Source organism: Oncorhynchus clarkii, chromosome 13 (assembly GCF_045791955.1).
Source record: "Oncorhynchus clarkii lewisi isolate Uvic-CL-2024 chromosome 13, UVic_Ocla_1.0, whole genome shotgun sequence".
NCBI lineage: Eukaryota > Metazoa > Chordata > Actinopteri > Salmoniformes > Salmonidae > Oncorhynchus > Oncorhynchus clarkii.
Window position 1 is genome coordinate 33,775,882 of NC_092159.1, and position 25,576 is coordinate 33,801,457.

The 25,576-nt window shown below is 41.9% G+C and overlaps 2 protein-coding genes across 2 annotated transcripts; one reads left to right on the forward strand and one right to left on the reverse strand.

Annotated features, from left to right (window-relative positions):
* The first annotated feature begins 1,267 nt into the window (after positions 1 to 1,267).
* Positions 1,268 to 8,532, forward strand: LOC139364565 (cathepsin D-like). Its single transcript, XM_071101401.1, has 9 exons — positions 1,268 to 1,493; positions 1,884 to 2,052; positions 2,350 to 2,473; positions 5,255 to 5,373; positions 5,610 to 5,809; positions 6,567 to 6,689; positions 6,992 to 7,136; positions 7,338 to 7,436; positions 7,664 to 8,532. The coding sequence occupies exons 1-9, from the start codon at positions 1,426 to 1,428 to the stop codon at positions 7,823 to 7,825; spliced, it is 1,209 nt and encodes a 402-aa protein (XP_070957502.1). The 5' UTR covers positions 1,268 to 1,425; the 3' UTR covers positions 7,826 to 8,532.
* Positions 8,533 to 9,860: 1,328 nt separating this feature from the next.
* Positions 9,861 to 18,822, reverse strand: LOC139364566 (mitochondrial dynamics protein MID51-like). Its single transcript, XM_071101402.1, has 5 exons — positions 18,688 to 18,822; positions 18,347 to 18,528; positions 17,940 to 18,120; positions 15,142 to 15,404; positions 9,861 to 14,931 (listed from the first exon to the last, which is right to left on the reverse strand). Exons 2-5 carry the CDS (start codon positions 18,491 to 18,493, stop codon positions 14,104 to 14,106), a joined length of 1,419 nt encoding a protein of 472 aa, XP_070957503.1. The 5' UTR covers positions 18,494 to 18,528; positions 18,688 to 18,822; the 3' UTR covers positions 9,861 to 14,103.
* Positions 18,823 to 25,576: the final 6,754 nt, after the last annotated feature.

Consider the following 25,576-nt stretch of genomic DNA (forward strand, 5'->3'; position numbering starts at 1 on the left):
AAAATAAATGTGTGCAATGTGTATCTATGCCATCGGGTTAGCTAGAACCAGTTTTGAACGTTTTAGGAGTAATGGTTAAATAGCTATTGAAATTTGATTTGTCACTATGTTGACGGTCCCTAACTGCTGTTGGTGGACGTAAGGAAGACTACAGACATATATCCGTGGAATATCCAACCTGAAACTGTCTTTACCTCGGTCCAGGTTGCAGTTGTAAATGAGAACTGATTCTCAACTCGCCAACTGGTTAAATAAAGGTTAAATAAATAAAAAAACCTGCAGCTGAGCAACTCATCCACAACTTTATTTCATCCAGTCTGGACTATTGTAATGCCCTTTTGGTTGGCACATCTGCCAAGTGCCTGAACTGGCTACAATATGTCCAAAACTTTGCTCCACGTGTCCTCACCCACAGCTCCACCACAAGCACATCATTACAGTGCTGCTCAACCTCCACTGGCTCCCCATTCCACTGGCTCCCCATATGCTCACGCATGGACTACAAAATCCTGGTTCACACCTACCAAGCTATCCACAACTCTGAACCCAAGTACCTGTCTGACCTCAATCTGCCATCCTGCCCCAGACGCACCCTTCGCTACTCCAGGTTCGTCTCCCTGCAGCAGACTAAAAACTATGGGAGATGGTTTTCAGTTGCGCTGCTCCACGGCCGTGACACGCACTTACAGACACTATTAGGGCTGAAGAATATCTGTCCTCCTTTAAGGCACAGCTCAAGACCTTGCTTTTCAGAAAAGCTTTCAAGGGACGTACCCGGATGTTCGAAACTCCGTTTTAGACGAGACTGACTTTATGACCAAAATTATTATATTTACACTTTGTAGTAAATTTTGACACTATAATAACTTTTTACGACTCATATCGATGCCCGATAGGCTGTTTTAAAAGTGATGCGTTGCTTTTTAAAGGCAGTCGGTCTTTAAGAGGGGTTCTTGCAGATGCAGCAACGCCCCGAATTGCGGGCCGCAATCAGACCCTTCTCCGTGTATCTTGTGATCCGGAGACAACGACTTGTCAAGTGGGTAGTATGGTGGCTGATTTATAATGGTCGGTGCTATCCAGGATCCCCCCAAGCTTTTATAATTTTAATCAACTGTGCAGTATATAAAAAAACGTCCACTCCGGACGTCCAAAGGATCCCCGATTGCACAGACCAATTTAAAAGGATGGACACTTTACTAGCCAATAAGACCGTCTAATGTATGTGCTCTCTCCAATCAGTGTTCGGCCGAGTGAAGAAAACCGAGTGTTTACGGAAATCACCGAAAGACATACGGATATAACTGGGTTTAGTGCGTAGATTTGATAGTGCTCGGGTCTTCTGTGGACAGACGGGTTGGACGTCCAAAATTCGTGCTTAAAGTGAAAGAACTTACCATCCAGTTGGTCTATCAAAGACAGAATATGAAGTGTCTTAAAATATTGTATATAACCATCGCGCTGTTGATCGCGCACAGCTCTGCTATTATAAGGTAAAATATTTTTATACTGTTTGGGAAACTTTTGAATAACTAAATAATAATTACTCTTACGCCATCCTGTGAGAATAGGTTATATCTGGGGTAGTTTAATTTCCTGACATTATGCAATTGTTATTACATGCATGTTTGTTTAGGCACATGTAGTTCAGATTTTGGTGCACACGTAGAACGTTTCCATAACGCTGGAATGTCCATGACATCTAGTTTGCATTGAGGTTAACATAGATTGTACATTAAACCAAGCTGCTCGTAAATGAATGGGGCCATCAGTAGAACACTTGTATAAAACAGGAAGTAGAGCGCACGAGTTCTGCATGATTCGTTAAACAAATTACGACAAAAATGGTCTCTATTTTCCTTATCATACATATTTGGCCTTAGAATTCCCCTCCACAAGACGCGCAGTATGCGCCGCCTGATGAGTGACAATGGGATGAGTTTTGAACAACTCCAGGACATGGCCAAGACCGTTGGTGGTGCAGGAACTAACGTACCAATAAACACTCCGAGCCCGAAAGTGCCAGTTGAGAGACTCACCAACTTCATGGATGTAAGTGGATATTGTCACTAGGCCTGGGTTAACTCTAGCTTGTTCTAGGCTGACTAAAGCAATTATAAGTAAAGCCAGGGTTCTCCAGGAGTTGGGTGTGTAGGCTTTTGTTCCAACCCTTCATAACATGGCCAATCTTCTAATTATGGCCCAGATTGAAGATCATGTAATATATGGTTGAATAAAAGCTTGCACATTCAGAATCTCTCCCTAGGAGCGAGGAGAAGAGAACTGTAGTATAGACTTAGGCATATGTATTTATCATATGAATGTTGTTTGTATCAAATCTCTCTACAGGCTCAGTACTATGGGGTAATCAGCATAGGCACACCACCCCAGGATTTTACTGTGCTGTTTGACACTGGCTCCTCCAACCTGTGGGTGCCCTCCATTCACTGCTCCTTCCTGGATGTCGCATGCTGTGAGTCAGTCTATTATTGCATTCACTGCACTTTACCATAGCCGCAGGAAGTAGGGGTGCTGGGGGGGGGGGGGGGGGGGAATTAATGATGTTACTGAGTTACAGTTAATATAAGGAAATCAGTCCATTTAAATGAACAAATTGGTCCCTAATCTATGGATTTCACATCACTGGGAATACAGATATGCGTCTTTTGGTCACAGATGCCTTAAAGGTAGGGGTGTGGATCAGAAAAGGAGTCAGTATTTGGTGCTACCACAATTTGCCTCGTGCAGCATCTCCTTCAAATCGAGTTGACCAGGCTGTTGATTGTGGCCTGTGGCATGTTGTCCCACTCCTCTTCAATGGCTGTGTGAAGATGTTGGCGGGAATTGGAACACACATCTATACACGTCGATCCAGAGCATCCCAAACATGCTCAATGTACTATGCAGGCCATGGAAGAACTGGGAAATGTTCAGCTTCCAGGAATTGTGTACAGATCCTTTCGACATGGGGCCATGCATTATGCTGAAACATGGTGGCGGATGAATGGCTTGACAATGGGCCTCAGGATCTCGTCACAATATCGCTGTGTATTCAAACTGCCATCGATAAAATGCAATTGTGTTCATTGTCCGTAGCTTATGCCTGCCCAGACCATAACCTCACCGCCACCATGGGGCACTCTGTTCACAATGTTGACATCAGCAAACCGCTCACCCACACAATGCCATACACGCTATCTGCCATCTGCCCGCTACAGTTGGAACTGGGATTAATCTGTGAAGAGCACACTTCTCCAGCATGCCAATGAACATTTGACCAGTGAAGTCGGTTACGATGCCCTGGTGATTACGGCGAGCATTCAGATGAGCTCCCTGAGATGGTTTCTGACAATTTGCAGGTATTCTTTGTGCAAACCCATAGTTTCATCAGAAAATCCTGGTGGCTGTTCTCAGATGGTGGTTGGTCTCAGACGGTCCTGCAGGTGAAGAAGCTGGATGTGGCGGTCCTTGGCTGGTGTGGTTGTGAAGCTGGTTGGACGGACTGTCAAATTCTCTAAAAGGATGTTGAAGGTGGCTTATGGTAGAGAAAATTAACATTCATTCCTGCAGCCAGCATGCCAATTTTACACTCCCTCAACTTGACATAACTGCACATTTGAGTTGCATTTTGTCCCCAGCAGAAGGTGCACATATGTAATAATGATGCTGTTTAATCAGCTTTATATGCCACACCTGTCAGGTGGATGGATTATCTTGGCAATGGAGAAATACTCACGAACAGGGATGTAAACAAATTGGTGCCCAAAATCTGAGTTAAATTTGTTTTTTGAGAGTATGGGATATTTTTATTTCAGCTCATGAAACATCGGACTAATACTACATGTTACGTTTATTTTTGTTCATTATGTATGCATGTATGTGCACTCAAACCACCGCATTTAACCATGGCAAGGTGACTGGGAATATGGCAGAATATAAACAGTGTAGTTATTCACTCCGCAAAGCAATCAAACAAGCTAAACGAGAGATAAAGATAAAGTGGAGTTGCAATTCAACGGCTCAACCACGAGACGTATGTGGCAAGGACTTCAAAAGTAAAACCAGCCACATCGCGAGAAACCAACGTCTTATTTGATGAATGTTGAGGTAATGGCTTGGGATGGGATGTAAACAGCCGTGGCAATGACGGAGGATAATTCTCTTAGGAGATATTATGGTCAGCATTTAATTGAGGTACTCTAGATCAGGTGAACAAAAGGACTTGAGTTCCTGTATGTTCTTAGAATTACACCATGAGTCGTTAATCATGAAACACCCCTCCGCCCTTCTGCTTCCCGGAGAGATATTTATTCCTGTCTGTGCGATGTAGTAAGAATCCTGCTGGCTTTACCGACTCTGACAGAGTATCCCGAGAGAGACATGTTTCAGTGAAACAAAGTATGATACAGGCCCTGACGTCTCTCTGGGAAAAAATCCTTGTTCTCAACTCAACTTTGTTATCCAAAGTTCCAAATATCAGGGAGTAATATACTTGGAAGCGGCGGGTGGTGTGTGCACCTCCTAAGTTGAACCAGCAGGCCGCCTCTAGTGCCTCTCCTCCGCCAGTGACGTTTTGGGTCAGCCTGTGGAATGAGTTACATTTCTCTGGGGAGAGTGAACAAAGGATCTAATCCAGGGAAGTCGTATTCCTGGTCGTAATGCAGGTAGTTCTGGTGAGTTACCGCCGCTCTAATATCCTATAGCTGTATGTAATGACACACATTTCCTGAGCTAATAATGTAAAAAAAAAAATGTACATAAAAAATACTTAAGTTTCCTAAGAGCTAGCTGCTATGCTGCCGTCTCTGTCAGCGCCATTTGATCAGATTAACTGTTTTGTACAGATAATTATTGGACTCATGTTACAAATGCTTGTGAACACTGAAATAGAAATACATTTAGTTGAAAAAAAATTCACATTAGTGCACTGGGCTAGTCCTGTATTAGCGGACAATATAGATGTCTACAGTGCAGATTTTTATTTTTTTTTTGCATCCTGTCGCTGCAGCACCCCACTCCCAAACTACTTCCCGTGGCTATGCACTTCACTCATAACATTATGGTTTTACTACCTGCCGAGTCTCCTATCATATAGTCATGAGATGGGTGCAAAAGCTAAAGTTGCAAATACCTTGTTTGCTCAGCCATGTTTTGGCATTGGAAGGACGTGAAGGACGTGTTTGTTTTGTATGAAAATTAATGCCATTTATTCAGCCTGAGAAAGGTGTGAACTTCATATTGCACCTCTGCTTAGGGCTCCACCATCGTTATAACTCCAAGAAGTCGAGCAGCTACGTTCAGAATGGCACCAAGTTCTCCATCCAGTATGGCAGAGGCAGCTTGTCTGGGTTCATCAGTGGGGACACCGTCTCTGTAAGTGGACTGTTCTGTGTTGTCCATTGTTCCTTTGCATTCCTCTCATTTAAGTGGGCAAATCCACAGCATTTTTGTGTCATTTTACCACTGTCCATTTTAAGTGATTGAATGTGGAGCATAGTCTGCATACCATTCCTTACTGTGTATTGTCTGTAAACCTCACCGTTTTAGTATTCAATAATAGTCTGCTTTGTACATCACACTTCCTGTTCTTCATTCCGTCCTTTTCTCAGTTGGCCGGCATGCAGGTCACTGGTCAACAGTTTGGTGAGGCCATAAAGCAACCTGGCATCACGTTTGCAGTGGCACGCTTTGATGGGGTGCTGGGCATGGGCTACCCTACCATATCTGTCAGAAATATAACCCCTGTGTTTGACACCGCCATGGCTGCCAAGCTGTTGCCTCAGAACATATTTTCCTTCTATATTAGCAGGTTGGTTGGTTTTAGGGGTTTTACCTTTTTGAATACATTCTTACTGAGGGCCCTAGGTCAATGTGTGGTTTGTTGACTGTGATTTGTTTCAACACTTTTGTCCTGTTCACCGTTGGTGGAGATCAACTGAAAGGAGTTTCTTGTATTTGAACTGGGATATTTTGAGCTCTTGTTATCCTGAAATTCTTTAACTAAATTTGCTGTCATATTTCCTCAAACAAGGAAGTGAAATAGTTAACCTAATTTCAGTTTGTGACAACAAGCACGTTATAGTGTAGATAATCATTGTACCATCTAAACTGCTGTTGAACTATATTTTCCATTTTACCAAAAATATTGTATTTTTAGCTGTTTGATGGTGTACAAAACTGAAAGTAAGATGCAACAATAACTTAATGGAAGCATAGAAATAGTGCACATAACATATCTACTGCTTAGACTTGCTTGCAATGAGAATGACATATCTATAACTCACATTTCTATGTGAATTTGGTTAGGTCACCCAAAAAGTTACATATTGCAGCTTTAAAATGGCTTCCTTTTTCTGGGTAAAGTCTTTGAACATAAACCACAGGTTAATTCAATTCATTTTCATAACTTGTACAACTTTCTATTCTTGTCGCCACTAGCTTCAATGGGGTTGAGGCAATACGTATTCTGATCTGATATTAGATTGATCAAGACCCTCTTCCAGTGCACAAGTAGATTTATCCAATGAACAAATAACTTGTAACCCCTTTGATATCCTGTTCCTTAGAGATCCATCGGCTGCTGTAGGAGGAGAGCTGATGCTGGGAGGCACGGACCCACTGTACTACACTGGAGACCTGCACTATGTCAACGTCACACGCAAGGCCTATTGGCAGATCGAGATGAACAAGTAAGCAACTTGGTTCTCATCTACACAGAGGCTCTATTATAATATCCATACAAGAGAACTGCCCCCTCGTCGAAGCCATGAAGCTCAAGGCTGATGGGGTACTGCATGCTGTTTCCAGAAAGCAGGGTCCCCATTATAGTGAATGGAAAAATGGCAATCTTCATGTAAATTTAAATAATCAAAGACAATCATGGTAACAATAATTGCTTCTATTACACCAGATGCATGTCCTTCAACCGATTTTATAAAATCGCACACAAAAGTTATGTCTTGAGTGATCACAGCTAATTGGTGCTCTGCAGTGTGGAAGTGGGCAACCAGTTGACGCTGTGCAAGGCCGGTTGCCAGGCGATTGTTGACACGGGAACATCCCTCATCACCGGGCCTGTAGAGGAGGTCAGGGCGCTGCACAAGGCCATCGGCGCCTTGCCTCTACTGATGGGAGAGGTAGGTTAAATGTCTACCTGTTGTTCTGTCAGTTCCAACCTCTGTTTTAGTTCTCCTGAATGGTCAACAAAAGATCTCAATCATGCTTGGTAAGGCTCTATTTTCTTGTAACCTCCATTGTTTATTTGTATTGTACTGACAGAAGTTAAGTTTTGATTTGTGAAGTACATGCAATTATTTTTAACTTTCACTTCCTCTCAGTATTGGATTGACTGTAAGAAGGTTCCATCTCTCCCCGTCATCGCATTCAACCTAGGAGGGAAGATGTTCAACTTGACTGGAGATGACTATATCCTGAAGGTAAATTACGCCTTCTGATCAGTGTTCACTGTGGCCTGCCTGTAGTCTGTGAAATTTGACATCAATCAGCATGAATTAAACGGTTAATCACAGTTTGCCTGCATAGAGATACGTTTTATTACGTCTAGGAAATGTATCTATTTCATTCTGTGGACATACTTGTAGATGGGTCGAGTAGAGGTTGAAGTATGACAAATCATTCAAAGCTTCTCCCCTATGTGCTGCAGGAGTCCCAGATGGGTCTAAAAATCTGTCTGTCAGGCTTCATGGCAATGGACATCCCTCCTCCGGCTGGACCGCTGTGGATCCTGGGAGATGTGTTCATTGGACGGTACTACAGCGTGTTTGACAGGGACGCAGACCGCATGGGGTTCGCCCCTGCAAAGTAGAAGGGAGAAAAAACAGCCCCTAGCCAGTTGTGGAGATTTTGAAAGGATTTGAGTATAAGAAATATGGTGGGCTTATGAAACCAAGGTGTGCAAGGTGGAACTAGTACCTATTAAATCCCCACAGATCATGCTGAATTAGGAGGAAAAGCACAACTCCAAAGGGGCACCTTTGCTTTGTTCCTTGTCTGTTTTGCTTCTTGTGGGCCCTTTTTTTTGGGGGGGGGGTTTAAATGTTCTTTTAAGACCAATAAGTGTTTGTGAGTTCGGTGAATGATTAATAAATAGTTGCAGAACGAGACTGATATGAGCTGCTGTAGGCAGTTCAGCTTGGTGTTTTGTATGAAGACAGTGACGCAACTAGGCAGAAAAGATACACTATCTCCTCTGACAACGCAACCACTTTGTTTTTGGAAAGCAGATTACTGAATGCATGTCTTTACTCAAAATACATTTCCTTTGTAGATGAAGCAGAAGACTGCATGCATATCATTGGTGATTTAACAAAACTGATGTCCAGTGAATTTAACTATGTACCAAGGTCCAGTAATACTATCAAGGGTTGTGAAACAATGTGTACACACTTACTCTTGTATGTCAACCACAATGCTTCTGTTATAGCCTAAAAATGTATGCATTACAGCATCAAGTGATTCTAACCGATTGAAATAAGTGCATTTTATTAAATAAAAATCAAGCCTTTTCCAGAATTAACTCTTTAATTTTTTTTTTTAGCTTATATGCTTCGGCAGACACCCTTGGAGTTTAAGTGCCCTTAAAGAAGCTATACATGTGTGTTAAGCACAGGGAAGGAAATTTACCCAACTGTCACAATTTAAGAGTAAATCATGACCCCAACAGCACAGAAATGATAGCTGAAGTCAGGTCTGCAAACACACATCCTCTATTTATAGAAAGTCCCATGAATTCAGTACATCTGAAGTGAAGCACTTCTTCAGAACACTACTGTGGTTGTGGTGGTAGCATTTCCAAACGCTTTCTGGTTACAAATGTACAATAAAGTCAACTCTACACAGATTGTTGTATATTGCACTACTGTACCAAAGCACACCCTTCACTCCTAGAAGACTACCTGTGTGAGACAATATTGTGGTAATTGGGAAGATAGAAAAAAAAATCGGATGTGCAAAGTGATAATTTAGGAATAATGATGCGTATTTGCATAAATCTTGAAGGCTTGTGATTGAACGCTGGACATCTTGGCATGGGATGGTTATAGCTGCCACCTGACCTGGTTTAAATCCCGGTCTGCTGGACATCAACTCGGTCAACACCGGATTAACCCTGGCTGTCTTTCAATGTGGGTTTACCAGAGCCCTTAAATGCACACAGTGTAAAGTTAATGGAATTATCATAAATAATAAGGGAAATGTCTCAACTGAACACTTTTGTTCCAATATCCACACTAACATACCACCAAGAATGAAGCAATGTATAGGGTTGGGCATGCATTCCAAATAAGTGGTATGATGAAGTGGATATGGGAATATAGCCCACGTGTCCTTGGCCAAAGTAGCTCTTTGAGAAATGAGCCACATGTCCAGTGCCTTCAGAAAATTATGAAGTGCCTTCAGTGAAGTTAATTACATTGTTTTAAATACACCATTGATAAACCGGAGTTTAAAGGCTGCGATAGAAAACTGAGGATGGATCAACATCGTAGTTACTCCACAATACTAACCTAAATGACAGAGTGAAAAGAAAAAGCCTGTACAGAATAAAAATATTCCAGAACATGCATCCTGTTTGCAATAAGGCACTGAATAAAAACTGCAAGAACTTTGGCAAAGAAATCAACTTTATGTCCTGAATGCAAAGCGTTATATTTGGGGCAAATCAAACAGCACATCACAGAGTACCACTCTTCATATATTCAAGCATGGCGGTGGCTGCATCATGTTATGTGTCTGCTTGTCATTGGCCATGCCTAGGGAGTTTTTTGGGATAAAAAAAAATAAAATAAAAAAATATATAAAGCAAAGCTAAGCAAAGGCAAAATCCTAGAGGAAAACCTGGTTCAGTATGCTTTCCAACAGACACTGGGAGACAAATTCACCTTTCAGCAGAACAATAACCTAAAAAACAAGACCAAAGACAACATTGAATATTCCTGAGTGGCCTAGTTACAGTTGACTTAAAATTGGTTTGAAGATCTATGGCAAGACTTGAAAATGGCTGTCTAGCAACAACCAACTTGACAGAGGTTGAAGAATAAAAAAAAGTACAGATAAATGTTCAATCCTGGTGTGCAAAGCACTTTGACTTACCTAGAAAGACAGCTGTAATCGCTGCAAAGTGATTCTAACATGTATTGACTAAGGGGGTGTGAATACTTACGTAAATTATATATTTCTGTATTTCATTTAATACATTTGCAAAAACATTCTAAAACATGTTTTCACTTTGTCATTTATGAGGTATTGTCTGTAGATGGGTGAGAAATATATATTTAATACATTTTGAATTGAGGCTGTAACACAACAAAATGTGTAAGAAGTCAAGAGGTATGATTGCTTTCTGAAGACACTATGACTGAGCAAGAGTTACCTTATACCAGTAGGGGCCACTGAAGCAAGATCAGACCCGAAAGGCAAACACTATGTGCAACTGGAAACAAACTTTTTTTCTCACAGTGACCGACAGAGGTGCTCTGTTTTTGGTAATTTTGCTCTCAGCTTAACATCCCAACTATCACAAAGTTTAATTTGCAAATGCACACCAACCATTTTGTGTTATGAGTAGGAGAAAGTCATGGCAGATTTTTCATACAAGGTATGCAACAACCAGTTCTACCTAACAAAGATCTATGAATGAACATATAGGTCAAGCATTTCATCTTAATGTCACAAGACATTTGACATCATAGACAGTACAAAGATGGTGTATAACAACTCAATGTATGATTAACTTTCTACATTGGTATTCTTACTCATGCAAACGGCAAACCTACCTAGCATTAAAGTATATATTCTTATTTCTCAACCTTCTTTCATTCAACAACTTTGTGGGAGGAGTACTAGGAAACACACAAATCATCCGCAACTTAAATCCCATGAAGATAGAAACCTCTATGTGATTTATACAATAGGCCTTATAGTGGGTGCTTCCACCAATGGAGGCTGCTGAGGGCAGGACGATAATGGTTAGTTAGAATGCAGTGAATGGAATCAAAACACATGAATGTGTTTGATAACATTCACTCCATTCCGGCCATTATTGAGCCATCCTCCCCTCAGCAGCCTCCACTGGTTTCTACCTTTGCAAAGTTTGCTTCAATTTCAGAAATAACTGCAAGTTGAGCTAAATTGAACCAAAATCAAAACACTCGCTTCAAGAACGACAAAAAAAAAAGAAAAAAAAGAAGTGGGACATGTTCTTTTTTTAACTCAAGAATATCAAGATTTCAGTCGTACCACAAGCATTTATTTGCTTTAGGGGCGGCTCACATGGTCAATATTACATTCTATCCATTTACACAGTGGTAGAGTAGGCTAAGTGCGACCTAGTCCCATACTGTATGGAGTGTAAGCAACTCTTCTAGCCATGCCAATGCCATACATGACGAGAAGAGTTGGCTACAGCACAAACTGTACGTTACCATTCTACAGTACCAGAAGTGCCCTGCAGTAGAAGAACAACCCCTGCCATGTCCCACTCACTGGTCTTGTTTCCTCGTGGACCACAACAGTGCTTAAGACAATTTACCTTGTTAGGGGTGGCAGTACTGACGGTGTCACCAAACTATCGGTCCATTTGAACTGGCATCTCATGTCAGAGTGTAATAAGCACCCTGCCTCCAAGTCTCAGCTAAATAGTAAGCTATATACACTAACGGTCAAACGTTTTATAACGCCAACTCATTCAAGGGGTTCTCTTTATTTTTGCTATTTTCTACATTGTAGAATATTAGTGAAGACATCAAAACTATGAAATAACACATATGGAATCATGTAGCAACCAAAACAAGTGTTACACCAAATCAAAATATATTTGATATATTTCCAATTCTTCAAATAGCCACCATTTGCCTTGATGACAGCTTTGGTTAAAAGTTTTGTGGAATTGATTTATTTCTTAATGCGTTTGAGCCAATCAGTTGTGTTGTGACAAGGTAGAGGTGGTATACAGAAGATAGCCCAGCCCTACTTGGTAAAAGACCAATCCATATAAATGGCAAGAACAGCTCAAATAAGCAAAGAGAAATTACAGTCCGTCATTACTTTAAGACATGAAGGTCAGTCAATAAAGAACATTCCAAGAACTTTTAAAGTTTCTTCCAAGTGCAGTCGCAAAAACCATCAAGCGCTATGATGAAACTGGCTCTCATGAGGACTGCCAGAGGAATGGAAGACCCAGTGTTAACTCTGCTGAAGAGGACAAGTTCATTAGAGTTTACCAGCCTCAGAAATTGCAGCCCAAATAAATGCTTCAGAGTTCAATTAACAGGCACATCTCAACATCAACTGTTCAGATGAGACTGTGTGAATCAGGCCTTCATGGTCAAATTGCTGCAAAGAAACCACTACTAAAGGACACCAATAAATAAGAAGAGACCGGCTTGGGCCAAGAAACACGAGCAATGGACATTAGACCGGTGGAAATTTGTCCTTTGGTCTGGAGTCCAAATTGGAGATTTTTGGTTCCAACCACAGTGTCTTTGTGAGACGGGTGTGGGTGAACGGATGATCTCCACATGTGTATTTCCCACCGTAAAGCATGGAGGTGTTATGGTGTGGGGGTGCTTTGCTGGTGACAATGTCTGTGATTTATTTCGAAATCAAGGCACACTTAACCAGTGTGGCTACCACAGTGATACGCCACCCCATCTGATTTGGGCTTAGTGGGACTATCATTCATTTTTCAACAGAACAATGACCTAACACACATCCAGGGTGTGCACGGGCTATTTTATCAAGAATGAGAGTGATGGAGTGCTGCATCAGATGACCTGGCCTCCACAATCACCTCACCTCAACCCAACTGAGATGGTTTGGGATGAGTCGGACCACAGAGTGAAGGAAAAGCAGCCAACAAGTGCTCAGCATATGTGGGAACTCCAAGACTGTTGGAAAAGCATTCCAGGTGAAGCTGGTTGAGAGAATGCCAAGAGTATGCAAAGCTGTCATCAAGGCAAAGCGTAGCTATTTGAAGAATCTCAAATACAAAATGCATTTTGATTTGTTTAACAATTTTTTGTTACTACATGATTCCATGCGTGTTATTTCATAGTTTTGAGAACTTAACTAATATTCTAAAATGTAGAAAATAGTAAAAATAAAGAAAAACCCTTGAATGAGTAGGTGTTCTAAAACTTTTGACCGGTAATGTATGTAGAGACCAATAATGCTAGAGCCGATTATTGAGGCTTGTTCACTTGACTGAAAGATCTCTTTCATGCCCCTGTTAAGACATGATATTAACTCGCATTAGACTAATGTTACCCATCATAATCTCAGTTTGAAAGACCAGCAATCTGAGAATGGAGCTAACAAAATATCTTTCAAATAGACCCCAATTTCCATTCCCACATAAATTATAATTAATAAATATATTTTTCAGACATCATTCATTCCAAATTGCTTACATAATATTACGGTAACATAATATTAGCCAATGAAGCAATCCCCAATTCAACAAACACTGAGCCCTAAACCAAGGGATATACTATGAAGCAGGTTCAACTTTGATAAACGACCAGAAATAACTGTAGGTTATTTTGGTTCATTAAGAAAGCTTAACTTAGACCAAGTCCATTTGAAGATCATCTTTCTACATAAAAAAAGCAATTTTCAGGATATCTAGGCAAGTTAGCTGGCTAACTCCTTGATCATGCTTTGTACCCCTCTGAACAGTACTATTTATAAAACGGCTTACGTGCACCATTATGAAGAGACTGGTTTCATCATCTGAGGTTTAACTGGTATTTGGATGATCCTGTATTTGAATTTAGCAGATATGGCTTGCATGTCAAAAATATGTTGTTAAACATACCCTACCAAAGTGGTTGATTTGGCATTTCTACTTAATCACAAACATAATTACACAAATAAAAAAAGTACAAGAGAAACATATTGATGAAACAGCGACTCCAGACACGTGATGTTGACTCAATCACACAGCAACGTGGTCACAGGGGACATGGTCCATGTCTGAAGCACATATTAATTACCTATCATATCCTCTTCTGCAGTATGGAATCTATGGAACCTTAGTTAGAATTATATACCATCTGTCCTAAACCCTAGAACCCATGACCAGACTCAGTCAGAATAAGGAGTCCTTAGGAGTCCCTCTGGGTCAGAGAGAGAACAGTAGAGGGTATATCCTAGCTCATCCACCTCCACTGGCGTCAGCTCACAGAACAGGTTGACCTTTGGGATCAGGGCACAGGGGAGCCTCCCGGCCTCTAGGTGTCCCACGAGCGAGCGGAGCAACTGCAGAAATCGGTCAGCCAGCACCTCCTGGGTCCAGTCGCCCTCCTTCTCGCTCAGCAGCAGTATGGCGCTGGTGAGCTGACTGGCCGACAGGCGCGCCAGGGCGGGGTTCAGCTTGCACACAGCTTTAGTCACCTTGAGGCAGGCGCAGCGGCAGCCCCCGTCCTCCTGGTCCAGCGCCCGCAGACGCGCAGTCTCCGCCACGCGGAAGCTTTGCCGCCAAAGGTTTTCGTGGCGCTCAGCAGCCAGCCTGTGTGGTTTGGCGATCAGCGAGGCGCCGTCGTCCATCACCAGCAGAGGCAGGAAGTCCACATAAAGATGGCGGTCCGTCTTGTACTGGACCTCCAGGGTGAGCGTCTCCGAGGGAACCACCGGCCGGATCACGTAGTCCAGAACACTGCCGATGGCCGGCCAGTTGATGGAGCCCGCCACCAGCTTCTCAAACACCTCCAAGACAGACTTGGGGGAGAGGTAGCCTCCTACCATGCAGCGGTCCCAGTAGCTGCTGCCTCGGGGGAAGTATTCTAGGTTCTCCCTGCGAATCAGCCAGAAGCCCGGAACATTCATAATGGTGTCCTCACCGGGCACTGACAACCACAGGTTCTTCTCCAGGGTCAGAGGGACCATGAGCTGAGCGTGATCCGCTGTCACCACCTGAGAAAGAGTGGGAGAGAGAGCGAGTTGGAGATGGCAAATAGTGTTATTCTTGTAAACCACAACATTTCAAACCCAGAGACGAGCACAGAGATAAAAAAAAGCATTGTTTGTGGTCACAACACTCCTAAGCCTGTGAAGTGATATCTATCCTTTATCCCCTTCCCCGGGAGGGATAATACAATTGTCCTACTACTACCCTCTTATTACCTGCAGGTCATCGTAGAGGCTGCCGCTGAGGTACATCTCTCGGAGAGGCATGTCGGGCAGCTTGCCGTGCAGGAAGATCCTCAGCTCAGCGCAGATGTCCAGGGCGGCCCGACGGGCTGTGGCCTGCTCCTCAGCGGGAATGGTCACTCGCTCCTGGTAGAACTCCCACAGTTTCTCCTGTAAGGAGAGGCGCATCCTGGCCCGGAGGAGGTCGGACTCTCCTGCAGCGCTACATCCCCGCCCCGTCGCCCTCCACATGCAGTCTGAGGGGGATACAGCCACGACAGGCAGAGGTTAGTAATGTGCAGGTATGGGTAAAATAACAATAAAAATCGGCATATACAATGTATATAAGCCCAAGTGGGCTGGACATTCTGATAATGCCAGACACTTTAATAATGAAATAAATAAATCAAATATGTTGAAAGGGCATGGGAGGTAAATAAGAACGAAAGAAAGGATATTGGGTGACGACAGGAAATCAAACCCAACTAATGGGAATAAATACCACGAGAGAGGCTGCTAAACCATTGGGTTTACAAACGATCCTCTCCTACAGAGAGTAACCTACTACTAAAGCCAGGCTACACCATTTCTTAAGTTGAGATCAGACCGTATTGAGAATCCTCACGACCAAGTGGAGAATCTTGTAGTGTGTGACCCCCACTGGTTTGTGCCACATTGTTTAGCGTGAGCACCAATATGTTGGGAAGACAAAGAAACGACACGAAAGACAGTCGTTAAATGTGAGAGACTCAGCAATGTTAGGATTTTGAAAGTTGTGTAGTGTACACCCGGCATAAGAGAACCATCCAAAATACCACAGACTTTGAGTTTTTTTTTTTACTTTATAAAATAAATATCTAATGGAGCTCAATAGAAACTAGCCACCTGAGTCTATTTAGTGGGGCTTCTACTAACAAAACTATAGGGTCGTTCCATTCGATTTCAATAGCTTTGGCAGCACCCCTTTAAATTTGAACAAAACTTTCCATACATGTTTGCCCATGGTAGAAGTGGTCAGAAAGGGAATTTTTGGACCTGAATGCCAGAACATTCAGGAGAGAGGTGCCCAAAATGTGATTCATGTTGCATACCCCACCATACATACATACATCCACTGCATGTCTTTATCTCTTGAAAATATAAAATGGCTCAGTTTGATATCATTTAAAAGCTTAAACAGGATTGTCAAACTATTTGGTCATTTCTTTAAAACAAAAAAGAAAAGAAAAATAGCCTTTAAAAAAAAAATTGTTTTAACCTTTAACGTCAATTATCTAAAAATGTGTGAACACAGATTTTCACAAATGTTGTAGCTTGGATCCTATTTTACATCTGAGGTTTATGTTGAAACTGCCATTGGTTGAGACACAGCATGCACTTGAATACAGAGTGGGTGTAATGTTTTGGCTGATGAATGCACTAAAATGGGAATGACATCGACATTTCAACTTTCCAATTGGACCACAAAGATGATTGGAGGTGTATGAATATGTCGAAGATAAATACACGACGCAGAGGACGTGAGGTCAAAAGTACTGAAAGTCAATAGGGAATTATCAATGGAAATAGTTGGTTTTCAGTTCAACATCTGTTAGGAATGTCAGTCCTGAACTTATAGCTAGCTACGTGTGGCACGTTCTCATTATCCTATCTCAGGTTGGACCACTTGTTATTTGGCCATTGGCCCAGTTTTATCGCAAGGAATTCTAATTGGTCAACCACAGGCTAGGGCTGGGTTACAAAAATTGACATCCTGTCCCTTTGTTCTGTGTAATGAATCATTGGGGAGAATCACTGAGGACAGGGGAGCATGAACATCTACCTCCATGCATGATTCGTCGTCTTTGAATAAGAATAAACCAATTTTCCTCCCCCTGATTTGCTTTGGGGTCTGTGTTATTGAAGAGTAACATCAACTGCTAACAGAGGTCCACACAGAAAATATTGACTTGAATGGGAATATCAGTTGTTTTAAAATTACAATGTCAATCTTCAATAAGAAACCTATTGAAATCATATAAATATAGATAATAGAATAGACATTCCATTTAAATTGACATTAGATGGTGGGTGGACCAGTGGCCATCTTTGCTGTAGTAATTGGAATGTCAAATTTCAATTCAATTAATTTCAAAGGTGTACCAGCTAAAATTGCAGCTGTCTGAAGGGATGGGTCCATTCTATGAATTATATTTATATGATTAAAATGACACCCACCCAGTATTCAAGAGTGTGCCGTGTCTCAACCAATGGCAGGCACAACACATCAGATGATATACATCAGGATCTAAGCGTCAACATATGTAAAAATGAAAATAAATCTGAGTTTACATGTTTTTAGATCAATTAAATATATTTTTTAATGCAATTTATAATATAGTTTGACAACCCTGTTTTCAAGCTTTTAAATTATTTCAAACTTAACCGTTAATCTTTTCAAGTGATGAATACATGGTCGTCTCATGGTATGGTATGCAAAAATGGGTCAACTTCAAGCACCTCTTTCTCCTGCATGTTTTAGTATTCAGGTCCAAAAAGTAATTTTCTGATCACTTCAACCATGGGCAATACTTGATCTCACATCCTCTACCTTGCCAACACGCATAACCATCCTGCTTGACAATGTACTAACCAGTCGCACCACTGAAAAAGTACCAGTTTGGTAGCGCCATTGGCAACGTTTCTGTGGGGTGAGCTAACGACACGATTGTAACTGTTATATGAGCAATGTTGATTGTTATTCCGCATTACAACTTTGTGTGTGACACCCTAAATACATTAGCGTACCTTACCTGGTTCAAAGGAGTTGGAGGTGGTGGGTAGAGTCTGCAGTGACCTGCTCACTGTTGACTTCATGTCATGGTTAAGTACCCGTTGTGACGAGCCCATCCAGCTGGGCTCCTCCCAGCTCCTTTTCCCTGATGGTTCCATCTTAGTAGGGCTGGTCGGTGCACTTATGGCACGGTCATACATCTGAAAGGAGATTGAATTGAAAAGCTTCATTGTCCATTAGAATGTTTCCTGAAATGGACATGTCTTCCACTCATGGTTAAAAACAGTGAAATTACTGATGTGGAGATCAGAAGCCAAATAGTGAGAGGTGATCAAATTTAGCCTACAACTGAACTGGCACAAGGGACAAATAACGTACATGATAACATTTACAAGAAAATAATTGCTTAGAGAATGTCCCACTTACTCTTTTGACTGCTAGTGTTGCAATGCCAAGCATGGCAGCTCCTCCGACCCCAAGCACAAGCTTGGCATTAGAGAGCAAAAAGTAAACGGCCGTGCCCATTCCGTTGTCATCCTTCTTTCCTTTATGGTCACCGTTCACTCCCGCCATTCTGTCTTTGTGAATGTAGAGTTAGAAGGGAAAAACTATGAGAGAAGAACAAAGAAAGAACTTATGCAGATGTGAAGAGTCTTGCGCTCTATTACCATAACTCAAGGACAGTGTAACTTTTATTATTAAAAGATGTATTATCATCTTATGAGAGCGATAGGATAGGTGGTCAGTTAAATATCTGAATAGTTTACCTGTTAGTGGTCTGACACAAGCACGTCTTGCTAAAGGTGTGGTTGGATGGTTGACCCCCACCTACATCAGCCCCCCCAGTCTACTGCTTAGGAAGAACTGGCCCCTCTTCAGTGCGTCCTCCTTGTCGCTCGGCACGGTCAGGGCCTGGGCAGCGGCGGAACTCCCCGGCCACGGCGCGTTGGTAGCAGTTGCGGTCTGTGTAGTGAAGGTGGCGCCCTGCACGGAGCAGTGCTCGGTACAGCTCCAGCACCGCAATACGAGACCAGCCGCCCATTAGGGATGCACATGGAGAGGGGAGGACTCCTGTGAGGAGAGAGGAGAGAGGACAGTAGGACGTTTATTTATTTCAATAGAATAGAATAGGTCTTCATCATTATATGCAAGGGTAGTATTCTCTTTTATTTTCGAACACTGTCGCCTAGGCATCTGCCATTGGTGAAGCAGAGGGACAACATGGACCAAGTTAGGCTATACTAATCCTGAACAGTAACTTCAACTACTTGGTGGCAAGATGGCGCCGATAGAAATGACAGCTTCGCTTCAAGTCCTTAGGAAACTGTGCAGTATTTTGTTTTTTTATGTATTATTTCTTACATTGTTAGCCCAGAAAACCTTAAGTGTTACTACATACAGCAGGGGAGAACTATTAGTTATCAGACTTACCAGCACAACCAGCAATACAACTAGGAATACGACTTTCCCAAAGCGGATCCTTTGTCTGCACCTCCCAGGGCATTTCAACTGATTCCAGAGGCCAACCCAAAACAATGCCGTAGGAGGAGAGGGTGCCAGAGAGGTCTTCTAGTGAGGCTTCGGATGCGTGCACACCACCCACCGCTTCGGAGTATATTACTCGCTAATGTCCAGTCCCTAGTTAACAAAGTAAACAAAATTAGGGCAAGAGTTGTTTTCCAAAGAGATATCAGGGATTGTAACATACTCTGTTTCACAGAGACATGGCTAGTTAGGGACTTGCTGTCAAGAGTCCGTACAGCCAACGGGCCAACGGGATTTTCAGTGCATCGCACCGACAGAAGCAAACATCTCTCTGGTAAGAAGGGCGGGGTGTATGTTTCATGATTAACGACTCACGGTGTAATTGTAACATACAAGAACTGAAGTCCTTTTGTTCACCTAACCTAGAATTCCTTACAATCAAATGCTGACCGTATCATCTCCCAAGGGAACTCTACTTGGTTATCGTCACAGCCATGCATATCCCCCCGCAAGCGGATACCAAGGCGTCCATCAAAGAACTTCACGCAAACTGGAAACCATGTATCCCGAGGTTGCATTTATTGTAGCTGGGGATTTTAACAAAGCTAATCAGAGAACATGGCTACCTAAATTCTATCAGCATATCGATTGCAGTACACAAACAAGTAACACACTCGACAACTGCTACTCTAACTTCCGCGATGCATACAAGGCCCTCCAAGCCATCCTTTTGGCAAATCTGACCATGACTCCATCTTGTTGCTCCCCTCCTATAGGCAAAAACTAAAAACAGGAAGCGCCCTTGCTTAGGTCTAATCAATTGGATTCCACGCTTCAAGATTGCGTCGATCACGTGGACTGGGATATGTTCCGTGTAGCCTCAGACAATAACATTGACGTATACGCTGACTCGGTGAGCAAGTTTATAATGAAGTGTATAGGAGATGTTGTACCCACTGTGACTATTAAAACCTTCCCTAACCAGAAACCGTGGATTGATGGTAGCATTCTCACAAAACTGAAAGCGCGTACCACTGCATTGCAAGGCGACTGGAAATATAACCGAATACAAACAGTGTAGTTATTCCCTCCGTAAGGCAATCAAACAAGCAAAGCGTAAGTAGAGACAAAGTGGAGTCGCAATTCAACGGCTCAAACGCAGGGTCTAAAATGATCCCCGATTACAAAAAGAAAACCATCCCCGTAGCAGACATCGGCGTCTTGCTCCCAGACAAATTAAAACAACTTCTTTGCAAGCTTTGACAATACAGTGCAACCGACACAGCCCGCTACCAAAGACTGTGGGCTCTCCTCCTCCGTGGTCGATGTGAGTAAAACCCTCGGCAGACGGCATCCCTAGCCACATCCTCAAAGTATGCGCAGACCAGCTGGCTGGTGTGTTTACGGACAAATTCAATCCATCCCTACCCCAGTCTACTGTTCCCACATGCTTCAAGATGGCCACCATTGTTCCTGTTCCCAAGAAAGCTAACTGAAATGACTATTGCTAGCACTCACTTCTGTGAAGTGCTTTGAGCAACTAGTCAAGGATCATATCACCTCCACCCTACCTATTACCCAAGACCCACTCAAATTTGCTTACCGCCCCAATAGGTCCACAGACGATGCAATCGACATCACACTGCACTATCCCATCTGGACAAGAGGAATACCTATGTAAGAATGCTGTTAATTGAATACAGCTCAGCATTCAACACCACAGTACCCTCCAAACTTATCATTAAGGTGGAAAGTTTTAAGTTCCTCTGTGTACATATAACCGACAAACTGAAATGGTCCATGCACACAGAGTGTGGTGAAGAAGGCAACAACGCCTCTTCAACCTCAGGAGGCTGAAAAAAATGTGGCTCGTCCCCGAAAACCCTCACTAACTTTTACAGGTACACAATTGAGAGTATCCTGTCGGGCTGTATCACCGTCTGGTACGGCAACTGCACCGCCCACAACTGCAGGGCTCTCCAGAGGGTGGTGCGGTCTGCACAACGCATCACCGGGGCAAACTACTTGCCCTCCAGGACATGTACAACACCCAATGTCACAGGAAGGCAAAAAAGATAATCAAGGAAAATAACCACTACCTGTTCACCCTGCTTCCATCCAGAAGGCGAGGTCAGTACAGGTGCATCAAAACTGGGACAGAGATTGAAAAACAGCTTCTATCTCAAGGCCATCAGATTGATAAACAGCCATCACTAGCACAGAGGCGGCTGCCTACCTACAGACTTGATATCATTGGCCACTTTAATAAATGGAACACTAGTCACTTTAATAATGCCACTTTAAGAATGTTTATATATCTCGCATTACTCATGTCATATGTATATACTGGATCCTTCACTATCTATACTTTACTATCTATTGCATCTTAGCCGCTCCGTCACTGCTCATCCATATATATAATCATCCCATTCCTTTACTCGATTGTGTGTATTAGGATTTTGTTGTGGAATTGTTAGATATTAACGTTAACTGTTAGATACTGCTGCACTGTCTGTCGGGTCTAGAATCTTAAGCATTTCGCTACACTCGCAATAACATCTGCTAACCATGTGTGTGTGACCAATACAATTTGATAGGGCAAATTTAGCTAGATAACCATTGTGAATGATGAGATAAGAGATGAAACTGGTCATTTGCTGCTGTAGATTCGGTGGTCGTTATACCGATTGTTGGTACTACTAGCTAGCAGCAAGTCATCAAGTTAATTTGAAAACTAGCTAACATTAGCTATGTTACGCCTGTCTAGCCTGCAGGAAGCCTGGCCGATTAAACTCAACTTGAAATCGTGAGTTGAGTTTAGTCAGCTATGCAGCCGTGTCAGACCAGAGCAACACATAAAATAAACCAAAGATACTGAACTAGCTAGCTAACCCCTTTCATCTGACATTAGCTAGCTATATAGTTTACGATAGCACTAGCCCAGCAGAACACACGTTAACAATGTAATGTTAGCTAGCAAACTTTTTTAGTTGCTTCTGCCCCGTTGTCCGTATAAACAGTACGATAAGTGAGCTAACAATTAGCTAGATAACGTTACTATAATAGCAAAACCAGTAGCATGAGCATTGTTCCCTTTAATTGGCTAACAGTAAAAATAAAATACAAAAATCACGTTAGTACTACTGTAAAAAGCTAACTAACCTTTACTGATTAAAAAAATAAAAATTACTATTAGCTACTAGCCAATCAAAGGGAACAAAGCTGAACGAGGCTGACCTTACACATTGAGGAACTGATACTCACAATCAATTGAATAAAAATATAGGATATTGACAGAACAACATTTTTACATTGTCAAGAGAGAACGCTGAACTTAGGTTCGAGAAACTATTTCAAAGAGTTATCCTTGAAATAGGACACAGACACAACAGACACAGTTTCCCCTCACGCCGGGGTCAGAATGGAAGGTATTGGCTACTTATTTTTTGCACTGGAGTTACTACATCCGGTTTGAAGTATTTTTATGGTTGAGAAATGTGACATTACAGCACTCAATCTTATTTAGCCTACAAACCTACACATTTCTATGGTGGAATAAAGCATTTTTATAAAGAAGTCGTATAAGAAACATATGTGAATAAGATCATAAGCCAAAGTAATATTAGGACTAAATGAGTAGACCAGAGTAGGCTAGAGAAGAGTGGAGTATTACTTTATTGTTGGGGAATTGTTTTATCACCTGTAGCATTATCACTGATTACAAGGACATGACTAGGATAAATGTAACACATATAATTAAGCAAACTCATATTAATATGTATTGGTCAGTTTGTGAGCAGCTAAAATACTGCACAATCCCTCTGGCACCAGAGATGGGTAGATTCAACAAGTCCCCGAAGAAGAAAAATGTGTGTATTATGTGAGCTTGGGTTAATAGAAAGTGAAGCCCATTTTATGTTTAATTGCCCTCTGTATGATGACTTGAGACATGTTCTATTTGTTAAAATTGTTGGTGCTCACTCATGAAGTGTTTGACTACAGGATGAACACAGGCTGAAGTTCTTTTTCACAAATTGCACAATTTATTTTCCTGGGGTAGAGAAGGAGAATTGTATTGTTTGTGTAGAGAGACAAGGTGAAAACTGTACTTTGTTATGATTGCTAATTATGCATTTAAGTGTTAATTGCATTCCATTTGTTTAATGTAACATTTTGTTTTGTGTTTTGTACACACATACGTGACACTTGATATCTTGTCTTATATGCCTATACGGGCTGGGCACCATGTTGCTGGTGGTTTCAAGTTTTATTTGTCACATGCCTAAGTACACTGAAATGCTTAACTTGCCCTTGCCCTCCATAACAGTGCAGTATTCAATATCAAATAATATATCTAATAACAAAATATAAAAATGTTGTTATCATTAATATCTACATTATTTTTGTTGTGTAATTGAAGAAACAGCTACTTAGGAATTACACATAACTAATCAAAGTTGTTTCTGAGATTGGGGAACCAAACGCCATTAAGTGGTGAAATCTCACAACTAGCTTACCTAAGCAGCTCGCAAACAATCACATACTGTTTGTCCCTATTAAGAATGTCTGAGTACTTTGTATGCTAAATTACCCTTAGTGAAAATGAGGCACAATAATCTGCATTGTCAGCAATCTTATCCAAAGGCTTACATTTAATTATATTCTCTCAAAACAATCATAATCTTAAACAAACAGAAGCAATGCCCCACGTTTTGGCTAGGTGCCTTTGTGCAAAACTCCAAATAGAAAGACTGACAAAAGGAGTAATGTTGGGATACTATATGTCTAAAGTTAAAAAAAAGGTTTAAAAAATGGCTAAGAATTGTATTTGATTTACAATAAAAATGTACAGCACAGTTCTGTCTAAGGTGTGTCTGTCTAAGGCTGGTGAGGCCTACTTCGGTCAGGGAGTCTCGGGCAACTGTGGTCAGAGGTCAGGGGGGTTTCGGGCAGCTGAGTGTAGGGGGCTTCTGGTAGTTGTGGTCAGTGAGTTTTGGGAAAAGCACCAGTTTTGAAAGTGAAACTACATTGGCCAGACCCATATGTTAAGAACAGTTTCCACTAAGGGAGGAAAGGGAAACAAGGCATGGGTTTTACTATGTACACAATAAGAAAAAGCATGCACCAGAGTATAAATATAGGTGTGAAACCTCAGGAGGCTCACCACACATCTTTGACACTTTGACTGGAGGTATGGACATTTTTTGGCAATTTGCTAATTTACTGAAATAGGGATTTGTTTTTAACTAGGCAAGTCAATTAAGAACAAATTCTTACTTACAATGAAAGCCTACCCTGGCCAAACCCTAACAATGTCAATTGTGTGCCGCCCAATGGGACTCCCAATCACGGTCAGTTGTGGAACAGCCTGGAATCAAACCAGGGTCTGTAGTGACGCCTCTAGCACTGAGATGCAGTGCCTTAGACTGCTGCGCCACTCAGGAACCCTGAGCTATTCCAATATTTCAGAACTGTATACTATTGATCATAATCAAGAATACCAATGTCACATGATTGAATGTATGGTGGTCTGTATTAAAAAATAAACCAAAGATTTCTCACATTACATTTTTCCCTATGGCCATCAGGATGATGTTTGTGAGTCAGATAATGTTAGTCTACCTAACTGAACTTCACAAGGAACCAAGTCACTGGCAGCAGTGATATTTGTAAAAGTGTTTTCGAATATGGTCTAAATTGTGTTAAATCATTAAGCCTATTGTAACTGGAGATGGCATAAGCCATTGCGAGAGACAGTCATTACTAATTCAGCCTCATGCCTCTAATTCTACTGTAGCTACAAATCTAATTATGGAGACCAGGAGTCATGTACCAGGAGACATTTTCGAAACCAGTTAGTGTGTTTAATGTAAAGTCACAGGGGTTAAAAGGTCATGTGGAAAACTGTCTGTCAATGACTGTTTGGGTGAAATAGAGCATAAAGCGTGAATCTAATTATGCACCTGAAAAACCTTTAAAAAGAGATCCAACGTTCGTTGAACATTGACATTGGCCATTCGGGAGAGTATTTGCAGTGAGAGGCTGCCTCAGATTCACCCAGTGTCTATTGAGAGACAGGAAATGTAATTCCTTAATTGGAATCACTAGGTACATATTATAGCCAACCCTTGTTTGTGTGGTACAACAAAACTTGCTGTTCACTGACTATCG